The following is an 18,069-nucleotide window of genomic DNA, read 5'->3' as shown; positions in this document are numbered from 1 at the left end:
GCGAGACAGAATTCCTCGATACCGCTGTGTTGTCCTGCATACGGAACTGCTGCAAAAAGGCGTGGACGCGATCTATTGCGCGTTCCGAAAACATTCGGCCTCGTAAAACGCAGGTGCGTGACTCGGCGTATCTCCCGAGCGCGCACAATCACGGGATCCACGGGCCTTGCGAAACGAGCATGGGGAATGATAATGAAAGATTATGTTACAATCGTACAACCAGCTTATCGCTGACATCATTTTTCGATACTTGCACATGATTATGTTACGCGAGCATGTTCTTCAAACGATTTTGTTTTTACAACGATTAGTAAATGCAGCGTTATCCGAACGATTAAAAAAGTCTGTTTCTTATTTGATTAGATTAAATTAAAACGTACATAACAAGATTATCAGAGAATATAAAATTGATAAAGAGAGAAATATAATCGATCGAAATACAATCGATTGAATTTACAAGGAAAATATACTGAAACACGAATTTTGCTTCGAAGGATATCTGTAAATATTATAGATCCAACCACGTATCAATTTATCCTTTTAGGGTATCTCAAATTTTAAATAGCAATAATAATCAATTGACACTCCGTATCAAGAGTTTATTTTTTATAATTATGTTTATTTATTTGAATATTTTTAAACATTTTATATTTGTGGAAATCATAAACTTAAAAATTAAAAATTCACAACTTTAGAGAATAATTAATTTTATTAAATGATCGAAAATATATCTTTTTCTATATCAATTTTCAACAAATTTCCTTTAAAATTATTGTGAACATTTTATATTCACTCTTTTATTCACTTTGGTAAAAATATATATATTACACAAATATTTATAATAAAAATATTTTTAATTATACATAAATGAAATATTTCTTATTGTAACGCGTTAAGTATTGTATTGTTTCAAAGTTTATATTTACATTTGGAGAGAGATACCACAAATACACACATTCCTTATTTTTATCCAAAATTTATCTTTTTCTATAAACACAACTAACTTATTTATACAAAATGCAAGGCACATTTATATTGATATAAATTGCAACTGCGTTTTTGCAAAACATATTTTGCGATCTTTTACAAAACCAACTGAATTACACACACAATAAGCGTGTAATAAAAAAATATATGTATTAAAGTAAAATTCCAGGTTGTTACGTTTTTATCTTTAAGAAAGAAAAACTATTTTTAAATAAATTTCGTAACAAGCTAATTTGTTGCAGTTACAATATTTCTTATTAATGTTCTTATCAATATCTAATTCTAATAATTACATGTAAAATTTTGAAACAAACAATAACAAATTGTCATTAGACAAGAATCATTTTACTTGTTCATGGGAACGATGATGAAAAACAAACGAAATACCGCTAGCCCAACATTGTCGTAACGGTATATCCGGTAAATGCCGTGAATTATGCGAATGTCGCCAGTCAGACAGATCGGAATTGCAATCGGATTGCTCTGAAGGACCTTTCACCTCGATGCCATTAATACAACGTTTGCATTTGAATCTAAATAAGAATAATAGTATTACTCTTCCAGATTTATATACAATTTTAAAATAAGTTTTAGCGATTTTATACTTTGCATGTGTATCAGAAACAGTATTCTCCTCCAATTTGAATAAATCGCGCAAATCATTTATGGTAAAATGTCTCGCCACGTCGTCCTCTTGATCAACCACCGTGGAACTCAATGCTTTTTTATGGGCTTGTCTCTGAAAAATTTTCTCTTCTATCGTTCCAGTCTGGAAATACAAATAAAACATATTATATTGCTTTATATGTATTATTGATTCAATTTATAAATAAGTATACAACTTTTATATTACTAAGAAAATATTTTCATTACTTATTGTTTGATAAAAATACTATTATTCTAATACTAACAGAAAGAAAGCGATAAACGAAGCATGGTTTCTTCTGACCGTCTCTCCACACTCTGGCCATCGCTTGGTCATCGTTTGCAGGATTCCAATCTGGATCGAACATGACGAGACGATTTGCACCTATAAGATTTAACCCACATCCACCAGCTTTCGAACTGAGCATAAAGATGAAATCGTTGCTGTTGCTACTGTTAAAATTGTCGACTACTTTCGCTCTTTTCTTAATCGTCATCGACCCGTCAAGCCTCACATAATTATAGGAACGTTTATGGCACAGTTTCTCAAACAAATCGAGAGTCTGCGTGTAATTGGATACAAGTACTATTTTGTCGTTGGTTGTAGTTTTAATAGACGCTAGAAGACAATCTAGAACCATCAGTTTGCCCGACAATTCTGGCATTAGCTCTCTAAAACAAAGATTTCTCGTTTATTAAGTGATGCACACACATTCTTACTTAATCTTATGTAATCTTACTTTGTAGAGTATTTTGGTGGTAACAATAATGCAGCTTTTTCGAATCCATCTGCCTTTTCCATGATTTTATCATATATCAAGTCAGGATGATTGCATAGCTTCTTTAAAAGAGTTATGGCAGCTAAAGCAGATAGACTGCCAGTTTTCTTTGGATTATCATTCTCTATATAAGAAATAAAATATATATATTTCATAAATCCCCATTATATAATACTGTTGAGGCATTATTTTTTATATTTTAAAGATTGTTATTTAAAGTGACTTAAACCCACACCTTCCATAGATCTTTTTATACTATCGCTTTGTATAAAATTCTTATACAGCCGTGTTTGCAGCTCTCCCATTTTTATGCATACCACGAGTTCGTATTTTAGTGGTAAATATTTCGAAAGTAAAGCGCTAGTACGTCTAATCAGACATTTATTAACAATGGATACTAAATCAGATAAACGCTCTTGAGCGAGTTTACGTTCTGCGTCTGTTGCAGCCGCGTCTTGGCCACGTAATATGGGCGTCTCATATTTCCTTCGAAATTCCTGAAAGAATAGTTTCAGTAATGTATGTTTACACATAATGTGTATTAAAATAATAATATGCTAATATAATATGATAATAGACAATGATAAATGTTATTAAACCTGTGCAGTTCCTAATAATCCTTGATTAACAAAGTGTACGAGGGAAAAGTATTCCAAAAGATCATTTTGTATGGGCGTTCCACTAAGTAACACCCTTCTTTTAGCTTTCAAACCCATCAAGGATTGATACGTCTGGTTTTCAGAATTCTTTAAGCGGTGACCTTCATCACATAATACAAGGCCTACTTCATCTTGATGCAGGACGTGTGCATGTAAACGAAATGTTTCATAACTTATAATGAGAATGGGAGTTACGCATCTGCCATAAGTTTTCATAAAACGGATGAGTTGAGTGTCAATGTCTGCTTTCTTCCCTCCATCTATAGCAAGAGTGTTGACCATATTATTCAACCATTTATTAATTTCATTGTACCAATTCTTCACCAAAGAGCTAGGCGCAACTATAATTGCTTTGTCTATTAGCGGTTTAGCCTCTGGACCTATACACAACACAAATATTTTTCGATTATATCATTCCCTCTATTTTCTAATTTTATCAATAACTTTAAACACTTTACCCTGCTTCAACAATGTCCATAACAAAGTTATACATTGTAGTGTTTTACCAAGACCCATTTCATCTGCCATGATGCAGCCATATGCATTGTCTATACGTTTCCCTGTTACACATTCATACATAAATTTTACACCTTCACGCTGATGCGGTCGTAATACATTGCACAATATAGGATCTACAACTACGTGTACAAGCTGCTTGCATCTGCAAAAATTAAATACACATAACTTGATCTTAAAATATATAGTTTTAAACATAAACTGCAATAACACTATACTATGAAAAGTATATATATATATATATATATATATGCATATATTTAGAAATATATTAATACATACAGATCTACTTTCAGTCTATCATGTTCTGATAATTCTGGTGGTGAATAAACAATTAAGGCATTGGCTTCGTTAGGATCATGTAATGGTCTACGTGGTCCTGGCAGACGTAATCCAAGAACTCGTCCAGATAATTTGTAACCAGGTATTGGTATTTGAAAGGGTTTACTGAGAAGTTTTCTTACTCTCTCTTCCTAATCAATATCATATGTTACTTTATTACAGCAATAAAATTAATAAAGGTATAAAATAAAGATTGTAACTTATAATATAGTTTATAAATAAACTTACATGCTCGGATACTATTTTTTGCATCGTGCAGATACCATTATCAGAAAGAGGAACAGCTTTGCGTTCAGGTATTTGTATATCTTTGACATTCTTGGTAGTTCTTCTTTTTGACTCTTGTATACAATTTTCAGAATGAGATAATTCTACAATGTCATGTGGTATATCCAAGAGCAAAGGCCGTTTTCCTCTTTGACTAGGAGCCGATGATCGAATCTTGCATATATACAAAGAAAGATATATAAGTATAAGATGCAAATATATGATCTACTTCATCAATTGTTACTTAACAATTTTATCAAGTCATTAAAAAATATGGATTTTGATCAGATGACTGGATACTTTAATTTAATTGATTGGATATATAGACACACTTAGCTTTCTTTCTTTCATTCTAAATTGTTTTATCAACAACAAATTACAAGTTGCAAACATATAACATAGTTCACATAACCCTATTTCCTATATACTGAATCGAAATTTTCAGAAATAGCACGTTAATAAGTAAATAAAATAGAAGTATTCTATAAATTATTACCATCTCATAAATTCAAGCACTCATTATATTTGAAAATCAGCTCGCTTATTCCATTATTTATTGCCAATGATAGAATGGCGCGAACCGGTAAACAAGATTGAAAATAAGATCTCTTTCAAATCATTTCAAATTCAATCAATTGGGCGAATTCAAGATGGCAAAGCGGCTAGGCATGCTTACTGAGCGATTGAATATGATTGGTTGGATCTACAAGTACCAACCAATTATGTTCATTTGCTTGGTGAATAAGCTATAGGATTTACACCTATGCCCATACAGGTTTTCGCCAATTGGCTATCCAATATCCGGATAACCAATTAGCGTTTTCAAAAAATAGTGCTGTAATATGGTACACAAGTTCCATTTTTCATCGTAGTTTAGGCGGCAAATTTAAATCTAAAAAAATTAAAATTTATCCTTTCTCATTATTAATTTAGATATTTTTTTTATAATTTCTCTTTTGCTCGATTTTAATCGATAACGAGACAATATTAAACGAGAATTGTAGTTATTGTTAAATTATAGTTATTGTTAAAGATGCTTTTCTGAAACTTTTAAGTTCCGATCTGAACGCTTTTAAATTTCACTCTGAATACTACTCCGCCAAAATTTGTAATTCAAAAAAACAATGCTCACAAATTACGAATGTATATAAAACAAGGAAATTTTGGTATTGTAAAAAAAATTAAATAAACGGCGCTTCAAAGACAACAATTCTCCTTTAATTCTCTATTTCTAACATATACAGTTCTGTCTTTTACAAGACGATACATGATGATATTTCGCTCAAAACATTCTCTACAGATAACTGTACATTGTGTTAAACATCTCTCCTTCAGACTGGTTTAAAGCAAAGAATCTTATATATGTGAATTTCGCTGTGGAATGTTGGGAACGCACAAATACAACGTGATCATGAATTTCTCTATGCTTTTCATCTACGTTAATACTGAAAAATATATTACACTTTACAATAACCGCTTGGCGTGAGTGAGCAATAGCTCTGAAGTAAAACACACCCTCAAATATTAAAACAATATTATATCCAGTGTTTATTATTTTCATGATAGAGATAACATATTATGTCTCAAATCTGCAATTTACAACTTTTATGCAAGCTCATAAATTGTTTGCAATTTTTCAATTTACTTTATATATTAATATCATTACTATCCATTTTATACTCTCATTGCACAACATCAAAAACGATATACAATCCTGTAAGCTTGTAACGTTAATATTTTTTAGCCTGCAACAAAAGCGCGTTACTCCTTATTTTCTTTTATGCTTCGATAACGTATACACACCGTCAAACTATTTTCTTTAATCATTTCCTTATCACGTTACATCAATCTTTCTTGTAGATACAGGAGTATTTTAATGTCGAAGAGAAGATAAATCGGATTTGTACGCGCAATTCCATTAAAATAAGCTTACGCATAAGGCAAATAAAACGATTAATGACGGGAATCTCTCGGATAAAATTCCGCGAGGGTGCTGGCTGGGATTCGCTTAAGCATTTCTTTGGGGAAGATTCGCAAAAGCTGCCAGCCGATGTCCAACGATTCAAAGACCGTGCGATTTTCGTAGCTGCCCTGCGAGATAAAATTTTTCTCAAACTTGGATAGAAATTCCAAGTATAATAGATCGTCTGGCGTCAGCGCCTCTTCTCCTACGACGGCTTTCATCGCCTGGACGTCTTTTCCAATGGCGTAACACGCATACTGAAAGATACATTTAGAATTATAAAAAAATAATTATGGAAAAATATCTATAGAATACTTATAGAAAAGAGAACTGTAAGAGAAAAAGTACATTATAATTGTATTTCATATACTAACATATGCTTATAATTTTTTTCCTAATTTACGACGACTCACCAATTGGTTGGACACATCGGAGTGATCCTTTCGCGTCATACCCTCGCCAATGGCGGACTTCATGAGACGTGACAAAGATGGCAACACATTCACGGGTGGATAGATTTGCCTATTGTACAGCTGACGATCGACGTAGATCTGGCCCTCAGTGATATATCCAGTAAGATCGGGAATTGGATGAGTGATATCATCGTTCGGCATAGTGAGAATTGGGATCTGCGTGATGGAGCCGTTGCGTCCTTCCACACGACCAGCACGCTCGTATATAGTGGCGAGATCAGTGTACATATAGCCAGGGAAACCACGTCTACCTGGTACCTCTTCACGAGCGGCCGAGACCTCACGCAACGCCTCAGCATACGAGGACATGTCTGTGAGAATAACCAGCACGTGTTTCTCGCATTGATAGGCCAAAAATTCGGCCGCCGTTAGGGCGAGACGAGGCGTGATGATTCTCTCGATTGTCGGATCGTTAGCCAGATTCAAAAACAAGCACACATTCTCCATAGAGCCATTCTCCTCGAAGTCCTGTTTGAAGAAACGTGCAGTCTCCATGTTGACACCCATAGCCGCGAACACGATGGCAAAGTTGTCCTCGTGAGAATCAAGAACCGATTTACCGGGCAATTTTACGAGACCTGCTTGACGACAGATTTGCGCGGCAATCTATAAAGTAAGAATTAAAGGGTGAAATCTTCTTGATTCAGAATGTCAAAGTCACAAAATTTGTATCATAAGAAAACTGAATTCAATTTTAGGATATATATATATATATATTCCTGTGCAAATAATTAAAAGCAAATAATAAAAAGATATACTTCGTTATGCGGCAAACCAGCAGCAGAAAAGATAGGAATCTTCTGACCGCGAGCGATAGAGTTCATAACGTCGATGGCTGATATTCCAGTTTGAATCATTTCCTCTGGATAGATGCGAGACCACGGATTAATAGGCTGTCCTTGAATGTCCAAAAAATCCTCTGCAAGAATTGGCGGTCCCTTGTCAATCGGTTTTCCCGAGCCATTGAAGACACGGCCCAACATGTCCTCGGACACAGGAGTCCGTAGGATGTCACCGGTGAATTCGCAGTGAGTGTTCTTTGCATCAATACCAGATGTGCCCTCAAAAACTTGGACCACTGCTTTGGAGCCAGAAACTTCCAAAACTTGACCGGAACGTAGAGAGCCATCGGCGAGCTTCAATTGTACGATTTCAGCAAACTTTGGAAATTTCACTTCATCCAATATCACTAATGGACCATTTACTCCAGATACTGTTTTATAAGCTAGAAGAAAAAAACAAAATTATTATTAACTTTATATTTATCTTGAATATATAAAATTGATGTATAAATTGATACTTGTATATAAATTTATATAAGTGCAATAAATAAAAATACAACGTAAATATGGCAATAAACATTTTGATTATATTAATAAACTAAAATTTTTTTAAGAATAATTCTACCTACATCTCCATACTGTACTATATCATAATTTCATGGATACTGTCAGTACTAATAAAGTTACGCCCATAGGTGAAAATATCACAGAGCATTTAAGTACCTTTGAGTTAAAGAAAACAACAATTTGGTAAATTATTTTCTTATATCCTCAGACAGATCAAAGAACTGTCTTCAGACTCCAGACTTTTCAAAAGCTTAAAAGGAGCAATTAAAAGTACACAGCTACGAAGGCCGCTCAAGCAAACACGAGTTGTTACTCATAGTCACATGACACTGGCAGCTCGAGAACTTCGAGAACGATAAAACCCGCGAGCGTCCTCGAGGAACCGTCCTCCACCCTGTCCTCTTCGCAGGTTCGCAAACTCCTCTGAGGGAGATCGACGGGCGATCTAATCTTTCGGGATTACGTGCGAGAAATTGGCGAGATGCAGAATTTCAAGTGAGATCAGCTGACCGCAGGTTGGGGACTCGATCAGATGCTACGCCCAATCGCGGATGCCTTATGTACCCGAGCGTCACTGACGACGTGGATACTTACTGAGACGAGGCTGCGCGACGAAATCCCGGGACACGGCGAGCACGTGCTCCTTGTTCGCCTGATGATTGCTGATGGTTTTGGAATACATCTTGGTGGAGACTTCTTCTCAGAACGTTTCACACTCGCGCGTTATCCGATCCACCACTGTTCACTCCGACGAACAGCAGAAGATACTGCTTCGCTGCTTGGCTGCGTCTCGAGAGAAAGAAGGACGGATTGACGTGACTGCAGAAGGGGGGAAAGAAAGAAGAAAGATAAATACACTGAAATTGCGGGAGGAGGGCTCGAAATTTTGACGTCTCCCAGTCTTGTGTTTTATAATGAGTCGCGTCCCTTAGAATAAATCGTGAAAGACGACATAAATATATGCTTTAGAAATGAGAAAGAATAATAGTCGCGGAGGTGGGGGAAATGAGAAAAGGATGGAAGACGAGGCACGTGCAATCACGTGGCTCGGACTGAGTGAATCGTTGAACGTTTCCTTCGAACCAAGTTCAAGGAAATGTCAATTATTTCATATGAAAGAGAGGCATGGAAAATTAAGAGGAACATCGATGCAATTATTCGTAAGGTCCACGAATGAAGGGATCGGTCCATACGATTCCTCGACGTTTCTCCTGATTATTCGTCAAGTGACGAAAATGGCGGTTTCTTCAATGCGCTCTATGACGATTGCGCGTCTGCATTGTAATCGCATCGCGGTATCGACGATTTATCACGCGAGCATGCATTTCGAATTAATTCAGATAACAACAAATTTGAAAAAATATTTTTCACGATAATATAAATTACAAAATGTACGTAAAATCAGTTTTATTTCTTTATCTAGCGGAACCTTTAATTTGACGATTAGGCACTTTTATCGATCATTCCACATAAAATGATAATATAAATTATAAACGACTCTCAGAATACAATTGGAAAGTTTACGAAGCAATTTATATGGCTGTCGCAAGAGAGAGATGCACAATTTTCTGTAACATTTCCAAGAAATAAGCATTTTGCGAATATTGCATAATGGAAAAAAAGTTGACAAAGTAACTAGCTTGTTTGCTGAGCAAATAAACATGATTGGTGATGTAATTTGCTTACACAAATTTAATGAGCGCCTTGAAGTTGGATCAGTTTCTTAAATTCACTCTTCAAGCAGTATCATTGTCGCAGTATTATTGCAGATTTTATTATTATATGACCTGAGAGTGAACAAATTATTAAATTTTATATTGTGTCTACCGCTCGGCAAAATGCAACGCAGTAGTCAATAAAAAATTATATACAATAATAATATACTCCCCTTCTTGGCTATAAAGTTGAAATGTAATAAAATCTCCTTCTAATACTCCTTAACCACTGCAAAGAAACTTATACACTTGTACACCATTGGCATATTGATGATTTTATAATTCAGCGTAGGCACTGCATCAGATTTTAATTTTCTTTTCTATATTTTATAGTGAATATCCTAAGAGAAATTGCATTCATGACAATTCTTTGTACGCTGCTGCATTAAAATGAGTGGAACAGATTGCATTCTGCATGAATCAAATGGACATTAAATATTTTAAAACAAATAAATATTATAACAATTAATAATATTAATTAATTAATTTACGTATTATATATTTCATACATATATATCATTTCTAACATTGACATTTTTTGTTCCACAATAAGCTTCTTATCTTATTGTTAACATTAGTTTTTCAGTATTGATAGTATATCATATACATATATATGTGTGTATTAGATAATGAGACGTGCAAAAAACAACGCTGCGAAGTTAGCCGTAAGTGCTAAACTACTTAACCAGGGGTGCGTTTAGAATCGTCATACGGATGCACTCAGACTTGTTCACGAATGATAAACAAGGATAACACGACACCTGAGTGCACTCAGATGATGATTCCGAACATAGCCCAGTACCGGCGAGAGCGAGAAGTGCAAGAAAACGAGAGCCGAAACTCGTGACGCCTACGTTCATATGGCTAGCGATACGGCGCTATATTCATGCGTGTGGCTCGCAAATCTGGCGCTGCATTCAGTTTAGTAGTTTACGCCGTTTACGCGTCGTTCACGTTTCAGCTCTATGCGATCTGTCATTTATTGAATTGCGCGCGGCACCGCGGCAGTAGAGTAGTGGCCGTCGCGTTTCCCACGGAGGTGTATGGATAGGAGGGGTCAGGGGTTCTTGATGCTCACTCGACGCGCTTGCGAGTTAAGTCCTGAGTTAGTCGAGTACCAGTCGAGTGTACGGTGTGCCCGCGGGAGCGATTGCACCAACGGTGACAACCAGTAGACGACGTAACCGGAGACGAAGTGATGGCGGCCCTTAAACGAATCACTAGCCTAACAAGGGCACTCGCGACGATGACGTCCGCGTCGCGGCCCTGCCTCCAGCATGCCACGAGGAAGACCTTCTTTACATATGCGAACGAACCCTCGATGCCAATCCCCGGCAAGGAACCCTGTTGGCTGAAGACCGCCGACGAGGCCATCGAACAGGCCGAACTAGACTCAGGTAATCGATTATTTTTCATCCCTTGCTGACCTCGAAAAAGGCGCGTCGTATGGATTTCTCGGCTCGATTAATCGAATCTTGGATCACCACTCTATTTCTAAAACTGATTCTATAATGACGACTTTCTTTCTATATGGGTGTTTTCCATTTAGTGGCATAGATCGACACTAGTATCGTTTTATCTTTATCATTCATGGAATATCAAGGAGGATGGAATGACCTTTGGATTGCTTTGTATTACCATATAAAAAGCATCCTATATCATAGATGAGACTGAGTAAAAATTGAGACAGTGATTTGCTTACGGCATACGAAATGTTGACGCAGTTATAATAAAGTATTCAAATGCAGTCTCGATGACGTATAGATCTGCGTTCGTCATCTGCTAACAGGTTTTAGAAATATTTTAATCTGGAACTTTTTTTTTTATTGCAAATTAATACTCTATAATTTTCAATTATAAAATAGTTGTGATTACGTGACACTTATGACATGTTGTGCAATATCAGCTATTTCTTTACTTTGATAAAATTTATTTTTTAATGTCAAATCTTTCCATATTGTTTGTCCATATTGTTCTTCCGAATATTCAAGAGTGAGGTATATAATAGCCTGAGATATTTTAGACTGAGATATTCTAGAACTGAATGGATGATCGGAATGTACAATATATGCAGTTGAGCGTCGATTTTCAAGAGCTGCCTATTATATACATATATTGGACTTCCTTCCTAACGAGCCGCTTATCGTCCTCGTGATTGGATTAAACTGTAGGCAACATATGCTATTAGATTGACAGTAATACACCGCGAAGGTTATCACGTGATTTAAACTTTACAAATATTTGTATTTTTAAACTTTTGTTTATAGAAATTCTATTATGAACGAAACAATTAAACATTACGGTTCTTATACATATAGATCAATTTTTAAAGTAAATATATGTAGAACGTTTCATATCGTACTCGTTTGAGTTTTAAATGATTTGTAATTATCATTATATAATTTTTGTAAAACGCATATGCGTCTAGCTAGATTACTTTAAATTCCATCACAGATACTCGAGTAAGTAATCAAAATTGACTTGTATATTTTTAGGTTAGCACAAGCGTATTCGGCATAAATTTTTCTATATTATCTCTCCGTAAAATTTGATCGCTCGATATGTTACACGTATTTGTGTTTGGCCAAATTTTGCGCCATGACAGGTCCCTACTTATGAGATAATCTATTGCTGGTACCAACTCGAGATATTCTTAGCATTTCGCCTTGAATTCGCGGCATTATTTTTGATACGACCTTAGCCTAGACAATACAGATAAACGCATCTATGGACTAACTGTAATGTAATTATTTTTTCATAATTGTGTTGTATTGTTGTAATTTTTAATTTTCTTACGTTCGATACTAGTTTCCTTTGCAAACTAAGATTAAGATTAATATTCATCGTATACATCTGTTTGTGTTTTATGTAAATTAACGTTCAATAACAATTAAGAAAACATAAAAGAATTATTTTCTAAGCGCGCTGTGATAACAATAAGACTTTAGACAGAATGTCTCTTTAGATTTCTTTTATATAATAAATGTTTATACATATATTGATAAGTCAAATATGTGTAAACATTTAAATTTATATATAGTAAATTTATGTAGAAAAGTAAAAATTATCCTTAAAATTTAATTAGGAAAATTTTAGATAAGATAGATTATCTATATTATGTATTTCCAATTAAATAACTTATATTAATTGTGTGATTTAGTTTTGAGAGGATTTTTTTTCAAAAACTGATTTTTTTATTTAAACAAGATAATAAATACCTTAATCAAAATATATATTTTCGTCTCTTGCGAAACTCTCAAAACTAAATCACATTTTTGTTATATTAGTGAATATCAATATTCATTCATGTTTCATATATTATAAAAATTGGAACAAAATAATGCTAACGTTGCTTATATGAAGTGTGCTTACGTAAATTTTTCAAGCATTTGCGATAAAATCGATTTGGTATGCCAGTTATTGAGAAAATGATAGTTTGTTAGGACGTAAACGAAGCATTTACATATCTGCAGATAAAGAAAACACTACTGATGATCGATGTTGAGCAATCATAATATAAAAATAGTTCATTACCATTATTAATAACTTGACTCGTAATAATAAAAGGATAAAGTAAAGGGCAATTCGAGATGCATTGATAATTATAAATAAAAAGTATCACGTATAAAAATTTAGAAATATAAAGTTTCACATCTGAAGGAGGCTCAATCCAAGAGTCGAAAAATGTTATGTATGCATTTTGAGTTTTTCTTAATTATATTTCTAAATTTTTATATGTGATACTTTTTATTTATAATTATCAATGACTCTCGAATTGCCCTTTTATACTTTATCGTTTTCTTGTTTTAACATCGAGAGCTTTATTTATTAGTATTTATTTGACTCGTAATATATTTGCTTGTGTAAAAATATTGAAAAATTAATTTTATTCTCTATTTTGTCCATAAATAATTTCGCAATTTATATATGTATAAAAAAGTTCGTATAAATATATATCCATAATGCAAATGATATAAATGTAAACCGTACAGAGCTTGTTTCTAGAATTACATTCACGGTACATTATTTTTTTTTATTCTTTATAGTCTAAAATGATGTAATTATTCTATCGTAAGGTGTTCTTGACACTTTCACTGCTATTTCTAATTTATTCCCATGCCGTGTATAATTTAAATCGTATGAGTTCTGTAAATTTTATATTTGTGATTTATAAATGATTCTCACAGTTCTTTTATTTGTTTTATAAACACATTTTCATTTTTCAATCGATGAAAAAAAAACATTGACAATTGTGTAAATGATACTAGAAAAATGAATTACCATTACCAATATTGACTTTAATATGCAAATATGCAAATATGCAAATATGCATTTATATGTATATATAAATATCAAAGTCGAGAGTTCTTGTTTAAAAATAGCCTGCAATCGTCAACCAAAGTTTCGTTAACTAGCATTTTACCGTTAGTAAATCAGATTATCCGTAACGTAAACAATATGTGCAGTAATCTATATATCGATTCTCTTTCCGTGCGATCATGCTCGTTTTATCTACATTTTAAAGAAATGCATTTTATATGAATTTATTTTTGTAGTCTCTTAAATCTATCTCAATATCTAGAATTTTCAGGATTATTAACGGTATCTCTCAATAAGAAAACACGTCTATGTATTGTAGTTATATGACGTAGGTACGAGAGTCATAGGCGTAAAACATATTACCGATATATACGTATATAATAACTGATAAGACTTGAGATCAAAGTATAATAATATTACTTATTGTACGGGAAAATTAAAAATTCCCTCTTGTAATAATATTTGCATTATTATGTATCTTTAAAGACTGTCTGAATTTAAAACTGTTTTTTAAATTAATTCAATGAATTATGTATGTATTGAATGAATGAATCGTATTTTTTATAAACACATTGAATAATATAATGCCGATGCATTTTAAAGTAAATATAGGAATTCATATTCCTATACTTAACAAGAATTTCGATAAGATATGTGTGATAAAAACTTCTGTCGAATATCTGTTTATTATTAAAAAGTCAATTTGGTAATAGACATACTTTTTCATACTATAGATAAAATTAATATTTCATAATAGTGGAATGTGTGTAGAATTGTCAATTAGTTTGCAGCTCGGTTTGCAGTCTCGATAAGTAATACCCTACAAAAATTGTTACTAATATTCTAGACATACTTGGATTTAATAAAATAAAATCTGTTTCTTAATTTATGCATTAGATTATATACTAGAACTTTTTCTTGCTTTAATCAAAAAAATATATCGTATAGATATACCTACAATATTTTATTTAAATTCTAAAAAAATTTATATTAGTTCACACAGCTATAGAAAATAGATCAGTAATCAATCTGATAAATATATAACACTTAAATATTTACTAAGAGATTTGTCATTATTACGATAAACCGCGGCGTGTAAATATTAAACTATAACGTACTATAATCTGTGTTGGAATCCAAAGTACAAAAGTTCTGGAACGTTTAGTTAGCTTCATATCAGTTTAGCGTAGAATAATTTTTTTCTTTGTTAACCTTTGTAATTGAATATGATTACAAAGGCTATATTGCAATAACATTTGTCAATAGTATAATACACACATATGTTATAATATCCTGAAAAAGATTGATTGTGTCGTTCATCATAAGATTTACTGCAAAAATGTACCGATAAATTCTTATTACAAATTGCATTACGATAAAACCATATAATGTTAAATTACGTAAATGCAAATCTTATCCATATAAATATTAAATTGTTCATCGAAATTTATATACATATGATAAGATAAAATTAAAGTGCAAAATGGAAAAATGATAAGAAATGTCATTACTCTGATACAGTTTTAGGGCATGAAAAGTTGCGTTTAAATACCGTAATGCGAAAAAATAGATTACAAAATCTTACTATTCGATTTCACATCAGTGCCGATTTAATTTCGATGAATTTTGCTTTGATGGAACTTGCGCATAGAAAGAATGTTTCTCAATTTTGTTTTATTTGCAGATCAGATGGTGTATGTTCAGGGCGCCGCGGCGACACCCGTTGAATTACTGAGAGCGATGACCGACTATGGGGTACGCTGTGATGTAAGAAATGTCCGTTTATATCACATGCATCTCGAGGGACCAGCCCCGTTTGCTAAGCCAGAAAACGCAAGTATGTTACATTCGTGCACATACGTAATCTCTTGCTATTTTCCTTGTAATATCTCAATAACAACTCGCATTTAACGCGTTGTTTTGTTCTTCATACTTTTGCGCCGCACAGCTGACTCTGCACGGCTGACTTTTGTCTCTTTTAACTCTACTTTGCATAATTTTTTGCCTGAACAAGTTTGTACGTAAAATTTTAGTTTTTTTTTAAATGTCTTTTGAAATTTATAAATATACTTTTATTTTTAAGAGAGATGAGGAATTTTTAACAATTAACTTCAAAAAAAAGTTTAGAAAAAGAAATTAGATTTTTGCTGAAAAAAATCTGAATTAATTCAAAGACTTTAAGAATAAAATCTTTGTGTAATAAATTTATTTTTAGAAATCTAATGCATTTTACATATGTTTAGAGCATTTTAGATCCATTAGCTTATTCATCGGTGGTAACGTGCGACCCGCGGTGAACGCAGGCAACGCCGACTGCATTCCCATTTTCCTGCACGAGATTCCGCGTCTCTTCAAAGAGGGCTATCTAAAGCCTGACATCTCTCTTATTCATGTATCTCCTCCGGATGAAAAGGGTTACTGCTCCTTCGGCACCAGTATAGACTGTGCTCGGTCCGCTGTGAGTCATTCCAAACGTGTCGTAGGTAAATCTCGGAACATTTTACAAGATTAGTCTCTTTTGATAACAGAATTTAAAGGAAATTTAAATTTTTCGCAGGTTTAGTCAATAAATACATGCCTAGGACCTTCGGCGACGCTCTCATTCACGAAAGTCATTTGGATTTTGCCGTGGAACATCACAAACCGCTGCCTGTTCATCCGGTGAAGGCGCCTTCCAAGGCTGAACAGATGATCGGCAAATATATCGCTGAGAATTTGGTGGTGAACGGTGCTACGTTGCAGCTGGGTATTGGCAGCATACCTGACGCTGTATTGTCGTTACTAGGTAATCACAAGGACTTGGGTATTCACAGTGAGATGTTCAGCGATGGTGTAGTTGATCTTGTGAATAAGGGCTGCATCACGAACAATAAGAAGACGTTACACCAGGGCCGAATTGTCGGCTCATTTTGCGTGGGTTCGGAGAAGCTCTATGACTTTATGGACAACAATCCTTTCATAGGTTGGTTCGTCTTTCGTTTATAATTATTGTTAGTTTTCGAAATGACATATTTGATAGTTTTTGTCTCTTACAGAGATGCTGGCGGTGGATTACGTCAATGATCCCAGAATGGTTGCCAAACAACCGAAGATGACGGCCATTAATTCGTGTATCGAAGTGGATATCACCGGTCAGATCTGTGCGGACAGTATTGGTACGAGAATGTATTCCGGTTTCGGTGGACAGCTAGATTTTATCACGGGTGCCGCGATGAGCGAAGACCGACAAGGAAAACCGATTATAGCGCTTCAATCAGTCACCTCTAAAGGCCAAAGTAAAATACAACCAGTTCTATCCTCAGGTAAGTAAATAAAATCACCTTATTAATTAAAACGTGAATGTTTAACCTTAGTTAGGTTTAATAGCTGCAAAATAAAATAAATTGTAATCAATCATGCTATGCTAACAGGTGCTGGAGTAGTCACCAACAGAGCAGTGGTACGATACGTAGTAACAGAGCAGGGAATTGCCAGTCTATTTGGTAAGAGTCTTCAGCAACGTGCATATGAATTAATTCAGGTGGCTCATCCCGATCACAGAGAAACGCTCGAGAAAGCCGCGTTCGAACGCCTAAAAGTGATGCCCGCTCCATAAATTTAAAAACATATAATGTAGGAAACTTATTTAATAGCATTTTACAATCGGTCTCCTGTGTATTTTAACCACGCACAACAGCCATCAAAGTGTCGCGAAGTGTCTTCTTATATGATGTATGACATTGTATGTGCTCTCTTACTAGAAGAATTTACCGGCCTTCTAGAATAAGGGAAAAAGAGAGAGAGGAACATGTACTAGACCGAAAAATGCGCTAAATTGTATCATTATGTATGTAAGAATTTGTAATGCGAAGTTGCACCTCGTTTCCATATATATACATAGATATATCAATATAAGATTTAAGTCACGTGTATTTTATATCGCGAAAAAAACGTGTTCTTGTGCCTTGGAACACGATTTAAATAGAAAATGGCACAACTCTTAAATGCCGTTTCTAGATGTAAAACATTTTTATATTAAATTGTCAACGTTCCTTTGTATAATTTTTCGTGTTAT

At 34.0% G+C, this 18,069-nt stretch overlaps 3 protein-coding genes across 3 annotated transcripts; 1 reads left to right on the top strand and 2 right to left on the bottom strand.

The window, feature by feature from the left end:
- Positions 1–1,327: 1,327 nt before the first annotated feature.
- Positions 1,328–4,367, bottom strand: okr (DNA repair and recombination protein RAD54-like okr). The gene is made up of 9 exons (XM_018539324.1): positions 4,157–4,367; positions 3,869–4,059; positions 3,529–3,731; positions 3,011–3,450; positions 2,647–2,908; positions 2,373–2,535; positions 1,899–2,304; positions 1,593–1,756; positions 1,328–1,520 (listed from the first exon to the last, which is right to left on the bottom strand). Exons 1-9 carry the CDS (start codon positions 4,178–4,180, stop codon positions 1,328–1,330), a joined length of 2,046 nt encoding a protein of 681 aa, XP_018394826.1. The 5' UTR covers positions 4,181–4,367.
- Positions 4,368–5,391: 1,024 nt separating this feature from the next.
- Positions 5,392–8,760, bottom strand: Vha55 (V-type proton ATPase subunit Vha55). The gene is made up of 4 exons (XM_018539325.1): positions 8,575–8,760; positions 7,390–7,856; positions 6,572–7,237; positions 5,392–6,415 (listed from the first exon to the last, which is right to left on the bottom strand). The coding sequence occupies exons 1-4, from the start codon at positions 8,660–8,662 to the stop codon at positions 6,149–6,151; spliced, it is 1,488 nt and encodes a 495-aa protein (XP_018394827.1). The 5' UTR covers positions 8,663–8,760; the 3' UTR covers positions 5,392–6,148.
- Positions 8,761–10,691: 1,931 nt separating this feature from the next.
- Positions 10,692–18,002, top strand: LOC108773465 (4-hydroxybutyrate coenzyme A transferase). The gene is made up of 6 exons (XM_018539281.1): positions 10,692–11,092; positions 15,700–15,852; positions 16,259–16,498; positions 16,573–16,977; positions 17,051–17,317; positions 17,426–18,002. The coding sequence occupies exons 1-6, from the start codon at positions 10,894–10,896 to the stop codon at positions 17,608–17,610; spliced, it is 1,449 nt and encodes a 482-aa protein (XP_018394783.1). The 5' UTR covers positions 10,692–10,893; the 3' UTR covers positions 17,611–18,002.
- Positions 18,003–18,069: the final 67 nt, after the last annotated feature.

This window comes from Cyphomyrmex costatus, unplaced genomic scaffold (assembly GCF_001594065.2).
Source record: "Cyphomyrmex costatus isolate MS0001 unplaced genomic scaffold, Ccosl1.0 scaffold21, whole genome shotgun sequence".
NCBI classification, from domain to species: domain Eukaryota; kingdom Metazoa; phylum Arthropoda; class Insecta; order Hymenoptera; family Formicidae; genus Cyphomyrmex; species Cyphomyrmex costatus.
The sequence above is the reverse complement of the archived record's forward strand: the minus strand, read 5'-3'. Positions and strand labels throughout refer to the sequence as shown.

Excerpts from the sequence above, each read along its gene's own strand:
- okr (XM_018539324.1), bottom strand. The coding sequence starts at position 4,180 with ATGCAAAAAATAGTATCCGAGCAT. Across the intron at positions 3,451-3,528 it reads ATGGACATTGTTGAAGCAGG|GTCCAGAGGCTAAACCGCTA; the intron begins GTAAAGTGTTTA and ends TGTTGTGTATAG. Across the intron at positions 2,305-2,372 it reads CCACCAAAATACTCTACAAA|AGAGCTAATGCCAGAATTGT; the intron begins GTAAGATTACAT and ends TCTTTGTTTTAG.
- Vha55 (XM_018539325.1), bottom strand. The coding sequence starts at position 8,662 with ATGTATTCCAAAACCATCAGCAATCATCAGGCGAACAAGGAGCACGTG. Across the intron at positions 7,238-7,389 it reads CTGGTTTGCCGCATAACGAA|ATTGCCGCGCAAATCTGTCG; the intron begins GTATATCTTTTT and ends CTTACTTTATAG. Across the intron at positions 6,416-6,571 it reads CCGATGTGTCCAACCAATTG|TATGCGTGTTACGCCATTGG; the intron begins GTGAGTCGTCGT and ends TGTATCTTTCAG.
- LOC108773465 (XM_018539281.1), top strand. The coding sequence starts at position 10,894 with ATGGCGGCCCTTAAACGAATCACTAGCCTAACAAGGGCACTCGCGACG. Across the intron at positions 16,499-16,572 it reads TCATTCCAAACGTGTCGTAG|GTTTAGTCAATAAATACATG; the intron begins GTAAATCTCGGA and ends AATTTTTCGCAG. Across the intron at positions 16,978-17,050 it reads GGACAACAATCCTTTCATAG|AGATGCTGGCGGTGGATTAC; the intron begins GTTGGTTCGTCT and ends TGTCTCTTACAG.